Source organism: Takifugu flavidus, chromosome 8 (genome assembly GCF_003711565.1).
Source record: "Takifugu flavidus isolate HTHZ2018 chromosome 8, ASM371156v2, whole genome shotgun sequence".
In the NCBI taxonomy this organism is placed as follows: Eukaryota; Metazoa; Chordata; class Actinopteri; order Tetraodontiformes; family Tetraodontidae; genus Takifugu; species Takifugu flavidus.
In genome coordinates this window covers 1,803,838-1,823,719 of record NC_079527.1, presented here as the reverse complement: position 1 = coordinate 1,823,719, position 19,882 = coordinate 1,803,838, and the positions used below count along the sequence as shown (strand labels likewise).

Below are 19,882 nucleotides of genomic sequence, written 5' to 3'. Positions count from 1 at the left end.
GGAGGATGGGTTCACATAGTGTAAGAACATGCACTCGTGCACATTTTAGTTTATATTGAAGTCTCTTACAGTTGCATCCACAGGATTGAATATCTAAAGAAATATAAAAAGCTATTAGAAAGCAATATTGCAACATAGGCCAAAACTAACTTTCCAAAAATTACACAACACAGAGAAAAGAACATTTCTCCTATTTAAAAAAGGTAGCATATCCCATACACCACCCATTTTCAGGCTAACAAATTGAAAGTGATCTGTAAAGTTCTCCTTTTTTTTAAAAACCCTGATTTGAGTGTTAGCTAGAGATGGATATGCTCGATCAGCATTAGCAATAATGTCTTCAGATAGAAAGTAAACCTAAGGGGCATCGGTACGAGGAGTCTCCAAACTCCACTCTTGACACCTGCAGCAGAAGCATCACATCAACAGCGTTTGAAAGGTGTTAGAAATGTTACCTTCTCTGTATATGCATAAACGCACCAGCTTAGATGTTGAGGGTTTATCCATGAGTAATTATATCAACGTAAATATCAATCTACAGTTCGTATCCTCTATACATACACATGTCCATCTTTGAGTCTAGTGTAACTGTGTACTCAAACAGCACATCCCTGTGGTGTAGCAATGCAGTTGTACTCCAGTTCACATTCAGAAGCCTGTGGTTAAGAGCAACGATGCCACTTTAGCTGTATGTACCATGTCCATCAGTCCTCACCACAACTAGTCCACCTCCTCCATGTTGCTGTAAGACTGGGCTGCACACTCCTCAGAATGGGCAAAGACGTCAGATGAAACTTCAGGGGTTAAAGTAGGTGGTCCGACAGCATTCGGGTCTGTCCCAAACAGAGACTGGGTAGAGGCCTGTAAAATAAACCAGGGTCAACAATAAATCTCGCTAGTTTGCCATTTTTGAAAGGCTTAGCTGTTGAAGAGAGGGAACAGCTGACCTGAGCAACAATCATGCTGAAAGATAAAGCTTTTTATTTCCATCAGAATACCTTTAGGAAGCAGCATTACAGGAACATACAGTAATTACCTCGAATATTGCAAGACTATGACTCGAAATAGTCCTTTCAAAATTGGATTAACTTCATTCACAATTTTGAGTTCCTTACAGAAACAATTTCATTACAAATGTATAGACAGCAGAGTAAGGACAGATTAGGATTTGCATCTGTTAAAAAACATAACTTCAGGCTTAAAACTCATTGCTAGGCTTCATAGCTAGTGATAACTGGCAGACGTGACAGCTCTTTTAAGATTAGATCAGTGTTAAATACACAAAGTTATACAGTGCAGAAGTTGTCCACACCAGAATGCCTCCAAATTAGGAAGACAAGTCACTGACGGTAATTGAGCACCTGTTATAAGTTAGGATCTAAATAAATAGGGTCTAAAATGCTAGAATGGGAACCAAGACAGACACAGGATAACAAGTGGTTGCCATGATGCACGTAATAAGGGGAAAAAAAAGCAGAGCTTCCACTTCTGAAGCAAAGCTACAGACAAATTAACCGCATAATCCCAGGCAATCATTAGCATGCAGTATATGCTGCACCAGAATACAGTAGGCTAAAATCTGAAACTGTTCGTTTAGTCAGCCTGCAGAGCCGGGACACGAGATACAGCAAATAAGAACATCAAAACTGGGATAAAAGCAAAAATCAAAGATCACGAGCACACAATATAAAGTGGTTCAAGCCTACGGATGCCGTCCTTGTTCACCTGTAGCTCAAGGACACAGATACAGACAATGGTTCGTGTTTCATGTATAAAGAATGGCTCCAATCACATCATTAAGAGGTATATCAATTTTACCATCATGAGCCACAGTAGGCCCGCTTTAGCCATTTTACAGCTGTTGAGTTCCAATTAATAGTGTAAAGAGAAAAAGAAAAGATTACTTAAAATGGCAATAAACTGCAAAGATTCTACATGTAAAAAAAATGAGGCTACTTTGGTAGCCATTACTGTATGCACAGAGAGTTCTCCTGAGTATGTGGACACATGTTGAAAGGTTCATTAAACATTGAAAGATTATAGACTATGTTGATAGAACAATGCTATTCTTATTTGATCCACCATGGTTTGTAAGTGCCCTCACATAGAGAAATCTAAAATTAGCCACCTCTCAAGTCTAATTTCCAGAGAAGAGGGTAGACCAAATTGATAAAGAGAGCAAATAGAGCTGCCAAGGTTCCAAGAACAAAAAAATGGCCACAGTCATCATTGGGGTAGTCCGAGATCCTCCTCCTGTGTGGCTGCTGCAATGACACTTCAGCTATGTCTTTATCGTCCTGGTCCTTGTTTTGCTGCACCTGCCTCCTCCACAGAGCAGAATGGAACAGCCTGGAAGAACCTTCATTAAGTCCCTCCTCTTCCTCCTCTAGTTCCCGCCATATTAGAGAGGCCTGCGATTTGCGGAAACCGGTATCAACTTCTGGGAAAAGGTGCGTCTAAAAACACTGACTGCAAATTAAACCTACTACGGTAATTAAAGTAAACAAGCTCTCACAACCTAAAGCAAATTCGTTTAACTGTGAAACAGATTTCAGTTGTGAAGGGCAGAAGTGCAGCTTAACTGGGTTCCTGGAGGCTTGAAATGCCAAAAGATCATCAACCTAAAAGGAATATCATCAGAAGGAATGTCAAGGAGATGCCCTGGAAAATCAAACGCAGGGTTCTCAGGGTTGGTGAAGGGGACACTAAACTACTAATTACAGCACAGCGATTGAATCCTAACCACATTAAAATATAACATACAGAGGTGTGTTCCATATCCTTAATAAATCTAGTTCTTGAGCTCAAAGCCCAATAAACAGCATGGAGGAATTGCTTTCATAAACGGATGAGCGAGATGTGATAATACAGACTAGGGTCTAAGCTTTTCCACGGAGGTGTATATTCATATTTGCATGGCCTTAAAGGAGTGTGAATTCCTGCCTACAGTGGCACACATACGTCTGGGCATTTCCTGTCAACATTTCTGTTCCTGCCAACAGTTCGGCTTTATTTAAAACATTGATATTGCCTGCAAACATTAGCTTTTGGTTCACTTCCTATTTTACCTGACTGTTGACATTAACAGATATTTTGATCAGGGCTGCCTCAATGTTTGTATCATTATCAAAGAGATCCCACAATTGCTATTGATCTACAGAAAAAACATAATCAAATCATTTTAAATAGAAATGAATGTAATTAATAGCACAAAATGCTAAGGCTATAAGAAAGGTGAAATTAAAACCCCTTGATGTTTCTCAAACAAATTTACGAGTCCTATGAAATACTTATTGAGAACTATGTACAGTATAGCCATTAAGACATTAAAATTCACAATGTCAAGCGTAACATCAGAGTTCACTCTTCAGCAGACATTTTAGAATCTCATTGCCTCCTTTAAGCATTGGACTAGAAGGTGGAAAACAAGTTTCATATGATTTGACCCTCCATGCCAGAGTGAAGATAGCATCCAATAAAACAATTTATAAAGGGATACAAGTACACAAGGTACTTTAAAAATAGTGTTGGGGTGGGATTCTGATCCATAAAAAAGTGGAATAAAACAGTCTACCATAAAAGGTTTTAAAATAAATTTGTAAGAAAACAAAAAAAGAAAAAGAAAATGCATTTTCTAACAAAAATGCAGACTTAGGATAATGTAAAAGGAATTGTCTTCACTCAAGTCCAAACTTCAATCACACCAGAATAATCAGGGTTTACCTTCCACCACTCAGGAGGTGCCTGTAGGAACTGATGTGACTCTCACCTGACTGGCAGCAGCTCCTGCAGCTGTGGGAGACTCTGCTGCTCCAGGCCTGTGGAAGTGAGCCTGCCTCTCTACGGGGGAGTTTCGGCGTCTGTAGAAAAGGACATACGCGTAGCGGGTCACCACCTGACTCTCGTCCACCATCGTGACGGTGCTGTCATCAAACAGGCGCCAGCCTACCAGGGGAACCAAAAGAAGGGAGGACAAGGTGAGCAGATGCTGATTTGAGATCAAACCAGGAAATGAAAACAGAGCTGACTGTGCAAACGGACCAACATCGCTGCGCTGACTATTCTTGTCGCTTGGCAGCCGAGCGTAGGCCGTGTAGTGGCCCCCAATCATCCCTCCGTAGTGATTGATGACTGCATACAAGTCATAAATAGGAGGCTGCTGCATCTCATCCTTCATGCCGATACAGAACTTGCTCAGGTCCAGGTTCCTAAGATAACATCAGCTTAAAAAGCAAATACAAAAGAAGAAAATGGCTTTGAACAAGACCATTATTTTAAGCGCTTTTACCGGATGGGAAAGTCAACCATGTCATTGATCTTGTCCCTCCAAATAAAACTCCTGAAGGAAAAGCGCTTGAGCTGGATAATAAGCACATTTGGCAAACGCCAAAGCAGCAGCTGCTTGGAAGCTTCTCGGTGTTGCTGACATTTTGGACAGTACCTGAAAATCAGACAAAAACAGTGTAGACAGATAATTCTTTACATCAGAGCAGAACTAGATTGCATTCTGGTTTTATTGACAATATAGTGAGAATCCTAACTGTTTTAAGAGCTGGATTTTACAGCCTGTGCATAGAAGCCTACCATGCCTCCTCTGGTGCCAACACCTCTGGCTTGGTGAAAAGGTTAAGACACTGTTCCAGGCTGAAATGTCCCGCTCTGGCTGTCTCACTCAAGGAGCTGGGGTCCTCTTCATAATCAAGATCTTTTGAGCTCACAAGAACGTATTCCTTCAAACGCTCATTGTTCTTCCACACTAGCTCCAATGTTGCATCCTCAGGAGGTTGGCCAAAGCATCCTCTGTAAAAAAGAAAACGATGACGAGTTTGTACTGCGCAAAAATAAAATAAGAAAAAAATGGATAAGTAGGGTTCTAAAGTTCAAATAAAATGGCAAACCTTTCTCGTCCAGTCTCTGTTCCTTACTGTTAGAGTCCAGCAGAGATATGAAGAACTGACTGGCATGAGCAGATGTCAGCTCACTTGGATGCTGATAACCTGTTACTGCAGCTGCAATAAAAGAGCCAACAATAAGAAGGCTGGGCAGCAGAGCCTGTCGGCATCTGCCCAATAAAATATCACTACCTTCTGGTCGTGCCGTCTTCTCACAGGACGTTTCTTTCTCAGCATTGGGATCGAAAGAGCAACAGGAAACTGAAGAGAAGTGCTCAAAGAATCCTAAATCTGATGTGTGCGTGGTTGAGGTCTGCAAAGAGGAGAGGGAATCAACCACCCCTACTACAGGTGCAGAAGCCTGAGCACATTCCTCCTGGTCTGCAGGCTGTAGGGACGGGCTATCCAACTCCAGGTCACCAGATCCAGCAGCGCTGCTGCATAAGGCCTCATCGCTGGATCCTCGAGTCTCGTGACAACTTACAGGCAGTGGGGCGAGGTCACCTGCACGAGACGTTTCAGGGGATGTCCTTCCTGAATGAAAAGGGGGCTGGAACACGTCGACAGAAAATCTGTCGAGATGTGGAGAAGAATACAACAAGGCTTAGTCATTTAACAAATGAGGTAGAGAAATACTAATCACATTTCATAATCTTTAGCAAATTTGAAAAATAGTAAACAAAAGTTGATAATTCGCTTTGAACTGCATACCTGGAGTAACCTTCTAGCAGCTGTGTCAGACGGGCATAGGAAAGTCGGGACTCAGGCACGCTGACTAGAAACGGCAGGCCTACGTTCTCGGTGTTGGGTCGACACAAACTCTTGTGATTTGGCCAATGGGTCCGCTGACAAACTCTGGTGACGTTTACAGAAACGTTTCAGTGTTTACGCTGGAAACATTAATCCCAATTCAATCCCAATGAAGACGTTTGTAGTCAAACTAACTGATTGCAATAGCCCACACGGTAGCAGCGAGTGCAGCGCTTCAGCTTGTCTTCCTCAGACACTGGAGGCTTCTGGCAGGCAGCACACTTTGAGATGGGGATGTTGGGAACCTGCAGCTTCTGTGAGGGAAGCAAATTCACAGAAACCGTTTTAATAATACCACATACATGAAAATGCACACGCTATGTTAAAGAAGTGTAAAATTCAATGGGCCGCTCACCTGCTGCACTCTGAGAAACACCACTCTCTCTTTGGCCATTTCTTTGGAGAGCAGCTCAAAGCAGAATAACATATCGGTAGAAGTCACTGTGTCCAGGGAATGGGATGGCAGAAACATGCGCTGGAATCGGTTCTTTCCCACCTGAGAACAAAAATCTTATTTATTCAGCAGGGGTGTCAAGTTTTCAACATTTCACATAAAATCTGTACCACCATAGTAACCTAACCTCTGCCAATCTCAGGTTCTCTGGTTTGACTCGGACATTCCTGGAGATAGATTCAAGGACTTCAGCGGTGCGCGAATTCTCTTTGCTCACGCTCACCGAGAACTGAAACACGCATTTGAAAATTAGGAGACAAAGAAAGCATTCATACCTTTCTATAAACATGCCCTGCTACAGATACTGAAAGGGAATGCAAGTGATTAGACCAAGACTTGCCTTGATGGGCTTTTTGTGAGGTTCTTTAGCAAAATAATAAACAGACAGCACCTTTTGTTTCTGGGGCAAGGGTACAGGTAGGTAGAGGAAAGGGTCAAAGGTGATTGAAACCTGAGGGGGAAAAGGAGAATAAAGGAAAAAGCAATTAGGACAATAAATAACCGCAGCAAATATTGTGTATAATCATCATTTTACTTTTATGCCTTTGGAAAAAATATCCATGTTGGAATTACCTTGGAGCACATGGGGCACACAAGCTTGGATTTAAACTGGCCTTGGAAGAGATCCACTATAAATGAGTCATTTCTCATCTTGTGCCTCTGCCAGGCCTCGTCTGCAACCACCTGCATCAACATGCGGTCCAAAAATTACCAAAGAAATTACCCTAAAATGCTTTCTTAATCAAAGAAGCACGTCCCGTAGCACTGACCTCATCTAGTCTTCCATCAGAGTCAACCGTTTCTGTATAAGGTTTATTCTGGATGCGGTTCAAGTCCTCATGGAGGCCATCTAGTAAGAAAGCCATGAACTCCTGGGCATCATGCTGGGCATAACCTGTAAACTGACTGGCTTTACTTGCCACAATAGCCTACAAAGGGAAATGAAGAATTGTGAGGAATATTAGAAACACAGAGAGTGAGCTGAATTCTTGCAATCCCTCAGATACCTTTAGTTTTGAGGGTTGGAAGGCATGATGCGTTCCTTTCCAAAGGGCCCTGAGTAGCACAGCAAAGCCAATGGCTAATCTTCCACCTGTTCCTAGTGGATTACTGCAGTTAATTTCTGCTTCAAATCCCCGGTCTACAGTGGAAGAGATTGAGAAATACACACATTCAGGTCAGTCCAAAAGCCTTTTAACCGCCATGAAATCTCTTGTTTTAAAAATGAGCAAACAGAGCCAATGGGGCCGTTGATACACTAATAAGAGAAACACATCAATGGCATAAAGAAGCAACCCTAAGTGACGAGCAAAGATTTAAAGGCATCTTTGAAACCGACTGATGTCTCTGTTCATGTATACAGCACAGAAAACACTGAACAAGCAAGATATCTATAACAGGACAACAAAAAGAAAGCAGCAGCTTGCTCAAAGACAACATTGCTGCATGTCTGATTTTTGTGAAACACACACACTATGGAGGGATTGGCCAGTTGTTTTGCTGCCTGATAAAACTAAGACTGAATCTATTTGACATCTGGCTTGAAAAGGGCACTGCATCATCATGGAAGCATCATCCCAACCAAAAAGTACGATGGGAGGAATCATGATTTGGTCCGTCTTGGCTGCATCATGGCCTCGTCTGCTCCCAATCATTGAGGGGAAGATAATAATCCAAATAAACTGGAGCAAGTCCGGGAAAACAAAGTCTACCTCTTGGATTAGCCAAGGCAGAGCCCAGACCTTAACACAACACTGCAGAAATTCATGAATGATAACATGTGTATGTGTTAGCTGCAGGAACTCAAATGGCATGAACAATTACCAAGGAAGTAATCCCTGAGTTCTCTGGTGTTAGACAGGGACTGGATGACGCTGTTCATGAAACAGGTGTTGCCGAGGTTGACCAATCCAGTGAAGCCAGGCAGACACACTTTCTTCTCCTCCTCTTCTTCATGGTGATCCTTGCTTGTAGGAAGGGCGTGGGTCATAGGCTGCACCATGCAGGTGGGTTTAGGCTGAACCAAGAAAGAGTGAGAGATTGACAGCCTGAAACCAGCGCAACTTTAACCCTCCTAAATGCAGTTTTTCATGATTAGAAAATGATTATTGGGGATCTTTTTGTTAAAATCTTTTAGGTGAAAGAAAATCCATCATGCAGGACTCATGCAATTGTAGGCTCTGACCTATATGCTTAGTTCATTCCAGGTAGCACCTTATTTTTGGCCAGATACTATACTATGGGTATGCGGAGAAATGCCCTCCATGTAATTTTTTCGTTGTTATGAATCATTCGGTAAAGAAATTTTGTTTAAACTAATATGTTTTAATTTTTTAATAAAATATTAAACTATGCATCCATTTCCATGCTTTACTTTTTCACAAATCTAACAAAAAGAGTGCCCTTTAATTTACTGTAAATCTTGCTTAATTATTTGGTGCAGGTAACCTTGTCTTTCATTAATCACTTCATTTCACTAACCATAGTAAAGGTTGTCTCGGTCTTTGTAATGGCAACATGTTCAGAAACAGTACAAGGAGTAGGATCAAGGCTGCCATCCTCGACTCTGGGGGACGTCTTAGAGACTTTTGGTTTATCTTCCTTGACTCTCGGAGGCTCCTGCTTAGCAGGTAGACTGTGTTTGCTGCTGTCTGGCTGGGCTTTCTCCATACAGGTAGGGGTGGAAGGCACGGCCACTTTGGCACCACCCACTGCACCTTAAATAAACCAGAATGGCAGTGTGGTTAGAAAATGAAGGGTCCAAAAAGGACAAGCATTTCAAAATGTTACAGTAACATCTTCATATAGGCAAACTAACAATGCAGATATTTAAACTTTTTGACTTTATCCACATTTTTGAATTGTAACATTCAGACCAGTTAAAGAATCGGAATTTTCCATCAGAAAGGCATGTTATGTTCAAACATTAAAAATTGCATTATACATTTAGGTTTTTAAGTGATGTTATGTTCCAGTAAAGAATATGATGTATACTGTTTAAATGTAGACCTTGTGAGGCAGGGGCTTCCAGACCACCCCAGCGCTGACTGTGTCTCTTCTTCAGTGTTATGTCGAGCCGTGACGGAGTGAAAGAGTAGGTGCACTGGTCAGGCTGTATCAGGTTCCTGGGGCAACGGAGACAAAACCGCAAGTGGCCATACGCCCAAGCCAAATTGGAACATTTGTTTATGCTAAGGATTAAACAATTTCAGGCAACAGAAAGTCACAAGTATTTTTTTTTTCTTCTTTTGAAATTGATTAGATTAAATGCATTGAAAAAATCGAAACCAAACTCAGATAAATAGGATTAGACTTGTTATTTAATCATGCCACTCACTGATGCTACCATTTAGGTTTCTTTTTTCTAAATATAAGTCATTACTGTGATCCAATTTATGTGCCTGTCAAAATGATTCAGATTATTGATGTTCAGTCATAAACTATGGTTAGGAAAATGACCGTAATCAATTTTTTCCAATTTTCTGATCCATAACTGCGACTTAAACTAGAAATACTGCAGCTCACACCACTGAGCTACTATCGTAGCTTTCTGCACCTGTCGATTTAGAGACCTTTGCTTTTAGAAAGAAGAAGCATTACCTGAGTTTTACCTGCCACTTAAAGTGTGTATTTGGCCCACAGTCTGAATGAAGCCGCAAGAAATTACCATCACTGGACGGGACAACAAGAAAGATCACACAATAGCTGTCACTGAAAGGTTCAAGTGGCATGAAAAGACTGATGGTATATTCATCGTTATGCTTCAATACCTCGTCTGGAAAAAGAGCGTAAAATCCTGTTCCCTGAAAATGACCCTTGCAGTGTCCCTGGAGATGCCCTTCATGTAAACATTTACCACCATCAGGTCTGTGCCTTTCTCATAGGAATCATTCTTTACATACTGCAAGTCCACCATTGGCTCCAGAGCTGAGAAAAATAACACATCCACTCATTCAAATACTGTTGCTACAGCTGATGTCTAAAAAATGGCATGTGATTGGCCATCAAAGAACAAGTTTGCACTTACATTCACAACCTTCTTCTTGCCTTAATTCCGGTAGAGGCTCATCCTTTGACTGGTCCTGTTTCTCCTCGTTATTATAACGGCCCAGATTCAGGGTCAAATTAGCTACATGACCACTTCCAGTAGGTTTTCCGACAACAGAAGGTGTGTGACAATTCCTAACAAACAGTCCTGTTTTGTGGTCATTATGACTGTCCGGGGTAACGCCAGTCCCATTTCCCAGCATGTCTGTTGAAGTTGAAGACATCTCGTTGCTGAGGCAGGCATGTTTGGAGACACTATCGGTGCTTTTGGCAGCAGCAGAGTGGCCGTCGCTCTGATGAGGTGCTGCTCGAGATTCTTTTGAAGACTGGTTTTCTTGAGATCCACTCAAAGATTGGTTTTGTGTCTCTTTTCTCTGAAGAGGACAAACACAAAAGAAATGTATTCCTCAAGGTCGTGAGAAGAATAATGCAATCTTTAGCAACTTTGGGGAGATTTCCATCTTCTGCAACAGCATTTGCAACCAGTGCCTCTGCCTTCTCCACAAGTTTAGAAGAGTTAAAGCTTAATATATGCCCTTAATATATGCACTTTTATCAAAGGCACCATTGAGAGTAGAGCGAGTGAGAATGTCACGATGCATCTTTCCCTCCCTCAGTGACATTTACTGTTGACACTCAACCCCTCTACATCACAAGGATGTCCCACTGCATCCTAAAAATAGGGCTTCCCTTACTGATGTGCAAGAAAATTTCTAAAAGGGGCCCCAGATCACAAATTGGTTGCTTACTCCTGTTTGTATATGTGATCAGCAGCAGGCCTATATCTAACAACAATCCCCGGTCCTTCCCTTTGCTAGTTAGCTGGGTAGCTAAGCAACAAAGAACGTTTTGGTTAATCAATACACCATTTATTTCTTCCTGGATTTTTTATTTAACAACTCTGTCACAACCATTGGAAAATTGTTTCACAGTTTATGCAGGTATCCGGTATTGCACTATTGAATTTATTCAGTTTAACTGGAGTCATATAAGAACATCAGTTGAACCAGAAATTTTAAATATGCGTTCACTTTGGTACAAGCCCTCTCCCTCTCTCCGTGACTCACGCTTATTTATGGATGTTTCTGAAGATTCACCACTCAGTTCTTTCTAGATTTTGGAAATCAAGCTGCTTCACCCTTTTTACCATCATTTGTTTGAGTGAATGTGTGATTTAAAGTACTGGTTCTGAACTGGTGGGTCATGACTCAAAGGTGGGTCAGTGGGACAGCTGGTCAAAAAAGTAAATAGTATTCAATAGGCATCTGATGCTGGACATGCCTTTGATTTTGAAAAATAACGTATTTTGAAAGACATGCATTAGACATGTGCAGCCACTTCAGTGATAACCAGATTAACTACAATGTGATTGATGCTCAAATCAAGTTTGTGTTGCTAGGCGCTAAGATGGCGAAGCGTAAATATGACCCGGGGTATTTCAAATGTGGATTTTGGTTCAATGAGGACAATAAGGGACAGACACCCCAAAGTGGGTCAACACTTAATGACCATGGGAAAATGTGGATCCCAGAGTGAGACCAGTTGAGAACCCCATTAATTAAAGCATTAATTAATACGTTAATTTTGTCAGTCAACCTGATCATCATAAGGTCAATTTTGACACTCAACCTCACAGTGACCCTGTGGGTCAGACAGATATCAGGCCTGTTCGATGATGGCGTCTAGCATTACCACCCGGTGTGTAAACACCCATTAACGGTGGTGCTGACGAAACGATTAAACAAACAATTTCCAAAAGTCGAAATAAAATCAAGACTATTGGAGTGTTGAAGTGATTCAAGTAGGAAACCATTTCTCACCTCAGGTTTGTGACTTGCAACATCAAAGGTGACTCCAGGGATCTGCTTCTGGCCACTGCCCAAGATCACGTCTTCATTTTTTTGCTGCACCTCTGGGCCTTTACCAGAAATCAGGTGGGTGTGGTCACCTTTACCACCAAGGGGTGTTTCTTCATCATCCACAGTCCGCTTGTTTTTGGCTGGCTGTACGACCGTACATGTGGTGCTGGGCTCATGAGGCTTCTGCTCATCTTTTCGGACAATAACTGTCTTCACGGTGTCTGATCCATCTTCTGTTTTGTGTACAGACTTTGTAGAGGCTTTGTTCAAGCTGCACTTGCTAACTGTGCCATCTTTAGCAAAGCTCTGTCTAGACTCACTATGTTTGTGAGAGGATGGAGGTTGGGGCTGTGAGGAGGATATGCTGGCTTTCTCCATCAATTCCGCAGAGACCGATTTCTCTACTTCTTTGTTGCTTTTGTTCTCTGTGCTTACAGCCTCCTTCTTCTTGTTTGACTAAACAGAACATAGAAGACAAGACATTTTAGCAAAAGGAGAGTGGGTTTTACATCCCAATTACATTCATTAAGAGCTACACATTTATTCATACACCTTTCAAAACAAATTTAGAACGGGATTCAGAAGTCCAGTTCAGCCCATAGCAAGAACATTTCCTGATGGCCTGGTTCAATATTCGTTGACGTGTTTGTGGAGAGCATTAGGTGATTCACCTTAAGTGAGGGCCAAATGTGAAAAGGAATCTTCTTCTGCATGATGACATGAAGGAAACCTCCCTTCTCTTTGTACAGAACTCTACTACAGGAGGCCTCTATTTCCTCCTGCAGCAGGCAACTCCAGTGGCGTCCATCTAAAACATGAACAGATTAAAACTATTAATGAAATACAAACAGAAACAAGGCTGAGATACCTAATTTACAATCTGGAGCATTTTTCTAATATTAAACTGTTTAGGCTTCTCAAACTCTACGCACTATTCTTACCTGGGAAAGACACATGGCAGCTTTTATCAGTGAAACTTGTGTCAACATCCTCTTTTCTCTGTATTCCATCCCCACAGCGCAACCTGACAGTGACTTCATTGACATTCTGCTTCCAATCCACAAAGACGTCTGAAAAACACAATTAAATAGTGATAAAAATGAAATCAGGAAAGAACTTAAATGTTGTGTCACACGACTGCCTACAGAAAGCACATATAGATATTGTCCTATTAAAATTTTCTGAAAGAAAATACAATTTAAACTGGAAAAAAATAGAGCCGCATGAAGAAATCACATGTTTCTTGTTATGGCACTGATGTACCAAGGGGAAAAAGTCAAACATGAACCACTTAAGCAAATGCTGGAGAACTGTTTTTTGAGACAAAAGACAGCCTGTTATTGTACAAAGTAAATGTATGAGACAGAGGAATTCAAAAAGAAAAGGAGGGGAAAATTTACAGTTATAAATAGACAGTGAACAAGTGATTTTTTTGGCAATTTCTTTTTTGGCAAAAGCATCTCCAACATTTTTCACAATAAAACACCTACACCTATAAAACACAAATGTCTTTCATAGCTGTTATGATACATTGAGGTAAAAAATGGAGCAGTCCACTGGGCAAGTGGATCCACCTGTGCCAGAGATGAGCTGACTGTTTTGATTTATTTCTCACTAGAGATCACGAAACCTGTCCCTAAATATAACACCTGGTATGGGAGGACAATCCCCGTATGGAAGGGCCTTGATACCACCACCGAGCAGGCTTACTTTGGACCCCTGCTGGCCAAAGATCAGACTAATATGGAGCCATCATCAATGGCTGAATGTGTTACATAAGCAATAGGTTCTTTGTTACAGCACAAAAAATAATTGATTGAGATATGAATATGATAATATGATTTGTGGCGGTGATAGCTCAGTCTGTTGGGAACTAGGCTGAGAAGCGAAGGGATCGAACCCCAGAGCAGACAAAGCATGAACGGTGTAAGGGAAGGTGCCACCTTCAGAGCCTTGCCAAGGTACTCTTGAGCAAGGTACCAAACCCATAAATACTCATAAAGGGCTGTGTTATGAACTGCGACTCATCCAGAGTGGACCTGCCTTCACCCATTGTGGACCCTCCCCTTGATCCCGAAAGGGAAAAAGCAGTGAAGAAGACGAGACAATTATCAATCTTTAGGAGCAGTAGGTGGATGCAGGTAAAAAATTCAAAGTTAACATATTTGACTCTGAGCAAAAAAGAGAAATTCCAAGCACTTTGAACATGAAAGTTATTGACCTTCACAAAGCAAAAGGCTGCAACAAGATAGCAAGTGTTTTCAGGTAACCGTGTCCTCAGTTCAGAATGCAGTTGAAAAAATGAAAACAAAACAACGGTTTTAGATGGAGAATTTCACTGTGCATAAAAATTAAACATACATACAGTGGGACCTCTACTTACGAACGTCTCTACATGCGAAATTTTCAGGTTACTACTACTAGGTTTGCTACTCGCAGCTCACAGAGTTTAGCGAACACAAACTTGGTTGTAGTTGCTCTGCCATTGGCTATCGCCTAGCATTTTCCTGTCATCCCATTGGCTAGGAGGGACGTCAATCTGTACAAGTTTGTGTGTATCCCAGTGTTGCTAGTAATGACGGCTAATGTAAGATTAGCCTGTAACAAAGTTCATTTAGTTCCTGGAGAAGCCTTGCACTGAATTCCTACATTTATTGTGCGGTAATCTAATTGTAACATGTATTTGTTACATGTTTTGATGCATTTTTATGATTTATTAAAAAAATTATGTCCAAATTTTTGGGGGCTTGGAACGGATTAGGGCATTTACATGGAAAACACGTCTCTAATTACGTAATTTTCAGGTTACGACACAACTTCTGGAACGAATTAAATTCGTAAGTAGAGGTCCCACTGTATATAATGAACAGGTATACATTTCGCCACGCTATTATCCTTTTCCACTAACAAACTGCAATAAATTGCATGGTTTATGCACAAAAGTGATTTTCCCCCTCTTGATGAACTTAGAAATCATCCAGTCCCAGACAAAAAAATGAATTGAACAAAGTTCATGACAATAGCCAGCCCTTCAGAGTGGATCATAGATACAGTATACTTCCCATCTAATCTATAAATATGGCCACAAAATAGTTTCAAGATCAAGTTACTTCTCAGAATAACCTCCAGCTATTAACAGGCCTTTAGACAGATGAATTGGAGAAAGTATAGCAAGAAATATCTGTACATGTAAAAAACCAAAAAGCACGTGTCATCTTTCAGCGTGCACAAGCCAGACAGACTGACACGCGCACGTGTGAAAAAGTCAGGTTATATTACCTTTTTTGATCTCTGCAGTTACTCCATCCACCACGGCAACCGTCCGCTTGGCCTCTCTGCTCTCCTGATTAGCCCGGTCTTTCTGCTTCTTTTTACTGGTACAGGAGGACAGATCGGAGCCCGCCTCCCTGCCATTGCCTCGTCTCTGGTGTGACCCACCATGGCGGCCCATAGCACCATTACCACCATTGCTGGACATCTTCAGGCACTTGGCACTAACGGGCTGCCCGTCACCAGAATCACTACCACTGCTGGGGTCTGGATCAGAGTTATGTCTCTTTCTGCCTGGCCCAGCTATTTTGGCGATGATGCTGATCTGAATGCTCCCAGGACAGAATCAGGAAAGCCACAAGAGAATGGGTACCTGAAATGTCACCGAATTATTAAATGCTGAAGTTAGAAGAAAACATGGTAACTTTGATATCAAAGTGGTGTGTAAAGGTCTGACGTAATCAGAACCAAAGGATTTTTAAACTATATGATTCAACTACATCCCCCGGACCAGCTGGAAGAAGTAGCAGGGGAGAGGGAAGTCTGGGCCTCTCTGTTTAGGCTGCTGCCCCCGCGACCCGACTCCGTAGAGGATAGTATAGTATGATTCAGGTGGCCTTATTCTAATTAGCTTTGGTAAATTCAACTTGGAAAATAAAAATAACTTTAAAAAGGAATAATAACGCTATAAACCTAGATTGGACGCTGGATCAACAGCACCGGTTGCAAACTTGGATATAATAAATGAAAAAACAGCATAAAAAAAGACCATGCGTGCTATTTACTTAAATAAGGGTCGCGCTCTTTAATGTTGTGCTAGCTCACAAGCTAGTTCGATAAGTAGCAAGTTAGATTATCGTTTCCAGCGCTTTGTTAACCTAAATGCAGAGGTTATATACTAAGTAATAAAGACTTCAAAACTGTGATGTGATACATAACTTTCTCAGGTTTAGGTGACGCTTTACATATTAATCCTTGTCAATTCATTCGAAATGGCAGAGCAGTAGTTGCTAATAACATATCACAGTGACAACTAAAGTCTAAAACACTGCATTGTCACTTATGCCTGATAGGTCAGTAATAAAATGATCAAAGGAAATGGCTTTATTGTGGACCATACAACCCAAGGAAGACGTTTAAAGGCCACGGTGCGCTTGACAGCAGTTATTATAAAGCTAACGGCATTAGCCACATTAAGCTAATGCTTGTTTATATGAAATCGTACACAACGCTAGCATTACGCACGGTGCAACATCTTATACTGTATATCATGTCACAATGCTGGTGTCGCATGTCAACTTTTCAGGTTATTTTTTAAACTATAATAGATCACTTACGAGGTTTCGACGAGACTCGTTAGCGTTCCTGACACAGAAGCTGCTACACTCCTTCACGACTGTGGGACTGGGCCGCACCACTCTTCCCTGCCCTCCAAACCAGCTTGTCTTTAGTATGCTGCAATTTATCCAGGACCCATTTCTGGTGCGATTGAAACCGAAAAGATTTTGAAATTCAAGATTCAAAAAAACTATGTAAAGCCGCTCAAGCAAACGTTACTTCGATCTTCGACCTCTGTGGCTTGAGCCGCTACGTCACTTAGTTTGGAACTGTTTTCGCCGCTGCCGGACAAACCGGAAGTGAGCAGCACAGGCATAAACAACATCCGAGCTCGCGCGTGCACGCTTTCTCTCCTCTCGCTCGAATACTACTTTATTATGAAAAAAAGTGATGCTGAATTAGTTGTTTTACCTTTTAGTGCACCTAATGTAACACCACGAACAAAGAAAACCATCCCCTTCAAAAACCAACTGGTAAAAATGCGTTTAATAACCATATATTGTTGGTCTTTCTCCATCTTTCCCCCGAATTTCTCCGGCGCAATGGAGATGTACAGAAGGTCTTGCAGCAAGCAGAGACAGGGAAACAGCAAAAACAGGAGAAGCGCCGCTGGAGTTCCTTTAGTAAAGAGCTGTTGTGGGTGATTCAGAATAGACTTCTTCAGAATCGCCATCCTCTCACAGCTAGAGCTGTTGGGAGTCAACCTGCTGGCTGTGGTCTGTACGTCATCATACATATGGGCGGGGCTCGGTGGTTGGGGCGTGGTCAACACGAGCAGTTGAGCACCGCCTACTGAATTTGACTTGATCAATATATACTGTAGAGTCTATATATAGAGAGTCTATATATAGAGAGTCTATATTATAGACGGAACGGCGATGAACTGGCTGTTTAGTGGTCGAAATCCCACGTATTGATTTCGTGTAAAGATACACTTACATCTGCCAGAATTGATGCTGCAATAGCTCACCAGCACACTTTCTTATCACAAAGCTGATGAGTTTTATGAGAATGTATATATTCTTGTTTGTAGATGTATCTAGAATAAGCTCACTTTTATACAGGGCCAGAGCCACAAGGAATACACAGGCCATCCTGGCAAGGAACAGGACTAAAAAATGAATTTGATTGATTGATTGAGTACTTTATTGATCCCTTTAGGGGGTGTCCATCAGGGAAATTAGCATCTCCAAAAAAACGTACAGCACTGTACAAAATTACACACCACCATTACACACCATTAAACCTATTAAAGATAATAAAATAGAATAAAATAAGAAATAAAATAGAATAAATTAAAAATAGAATATAAATATAAAATATAAAACTATAAAAATGTAAATAAATGAATAGATGGATGAATGAACTGAATGAATGGATGTCACAGTATTATGTTATTCCAGTGTTATTCCAGTCCTTCTGTTGGCCCTCCTCCCCCCCAGTGAGGAGTTGAACAGTCTGATGGCTCGGGGGATGAATGAGTTCCCCAGTCTGTTTGTCCTGAACTTGGGGAGGCGCAGCCTCTGGCTGATCAGGCTTCTCTGGCTGTGGATGACAGTGTGCACAGGGTGGCGGACATTGTCCATGATGCTCCGCAGTTTGTCAATAGTTCTCCTCTCTGCCACTGTCGCCAGAGGTTTCAGCTTCATCCCCACCACCGAGCTGGCCCGCCTGATCAGCTTCCCCAGCCTGGAGAGGTCTGCTTTTGTCACACTCCCCCCCCAGCACACCACAGCGTAGGACAGGATGCTGGCGACCACAGACTGGTAGAACATCCAGAGGAGTTTCCTGCAGATGTTGAAGGATCTGAGTCTCCTCAGGAAGTACATCCTGCTCTGGGTCTTCTTGCTCCTGCATTCAGTGTACTTAATGTACAACATAATGTGACAATTACATATACTTTATATTACATTAGCATTATAATTTACATCACAAGTTAGGGTCACAGGTCTGGTTGCAAAATGTATTTATTTTGGAAAAAAATGTCTTAGTAATTTGAATGTAAATTTCTACTGACTATCCGGATAGTCGAACCTCGGATTCAGGAGGAGCAATGTGGTTTTCGTCCTGGGCGTGGAACGGTGGACCAGCTCTACACCCTCAGCAGGGTCCTCGAGGGTTCATGGGAGTTTGCCCAAACAGTCCACATGTCTTTTGTGGACTTGGAGAAGGCATTCGACCGTGTCCCTCAGGGGATCCTGTGGGGGGGTCCTCCGAGAGTATGGGGTGTTGGGCCCCCTGATACGGGCCGTCCGCTCCCTGTACGATCAGTGTCAGAGTTTGGTCTGCATTGCTGGCAGTAAGTCGAACTCGTTTCCGGTGAGGGTTGGTCTCCGCCAGGGCTGCCCTTTGCCACCGATTCTGTTCACAACTTTTATGGACAGAATTTCTAGGTGCAGTCATGGTGTTGAGGGGGTCCGGTTTGGTGACCTCAGGATCGGGTCTCTGCTCTTTGCAGATGATGTGGTCCTGTTGGCGTCATCGGCCCGTGACCTCCAACGATCACTGGATCGGTTCGCCGCCGCATGTGAAGCGGCTGGGATGAAAATCAGCACCTCCAAATCTGAGGTCATGGTTCTCAACTGGAAAAAGCTGGCGTGCCTTCTCCGGGTCAAGGAGGAGATCCTGCCCCAAGTGGAGGAGTACCTTGGGGTTTTGTTCACGAGTGAGGGAAGATCGGAGCAGGAGATTAACAGGTGGATCCGTTTTGGTGAAGAGAGAGCTGAGCCAAAAGGCAAAGCTCTCGATTTACCGATCGATCTTCGTTGCTACCCTCACCTATGGTCATGAGCTTTGGGTAATGACCAAAAGAACAAGATCACGGGTACAAGCGGCCGAAATGAGCTTCCTCAGTAGGGTGGCTGGGCTCTCCCTTAGAGATAGGGTGAGAAGCTTTGCCATCCGGGAGGAGCTCGGAGTAGAGCCGCTGCTCCTCCGGGTTGAGAGGAGCCAGATGAGGTGGCTTGGGCATCTAGTTAGGATGCCCCCTGGACGCCTCCCTGGTGAGGTGTTCAGGGCATGTCCCTTCGGTAGGAGGCCCCCGGGAAGACCCAGGACACGTTGGAGAGACATCGTCTCTCGACTGGTCTGGGAACGTCTGGGGATCCCTCCGGATGAGCTGGAAGAAGTAGCTGGGGAGAGGGAAGTCTGGGGTTTCTCTTCTTAGGCTGCTGCCCCTGTGACCCGACCCCAGATAAGCGGTAGAGGATGGA

The 19,882-nt window shown here is 42.5% G+C and overlaps 1 protein-coding gene across 1 annotated transcript; it reads right to left on the bottom strand.

Moving 5' to 3' along the window:
* Positions 1-961: 961 nt before the first annotated feature.
* On the bottom strand, positions 962-17,352 carry usp19 (ubiquitin specific peptidase 19). Its single transcript, XM_057040432.1, is given in 28 exon segments — positions 962-2,411; positions 3,770-3,945; positions 4,042-4,208; positions 4,289-4,441; positions 4,585-4,783; positions 4,786-4,800; positions 4,899-5,009; positions 5,085-5,205; positions 5,377-5,464; positions 5,604-5,747; positions 5,838-5,956; positions 6,058-6,198; positions 6,284-6,385; positions 6,497-6,607; positions 6,730-6,840; positions 6,927-7,085; positions 7,164-7,297; positions 7,981-8,173; positions 8,638-8,873; positions 9,151-9,281; positions 9,757-9,828; positions 9,927-10,083; positions 10,184-10,577; positions 12,024-12,518; positions 12,734-12,870; positions 13,004-13,132; positions 15,342-15,705; positions 16,670-17,352. Coding segments are annotated over 27 exon segments (4,485 nt in total). The 5' UTR covers positions 15,541-15,705; positions 16,670-17,352; the 3' UTR covers positions 962-2,120.
* Between the last annotated feature and the right edge of the window lie 2,530 nt (positions 17,353-19,882).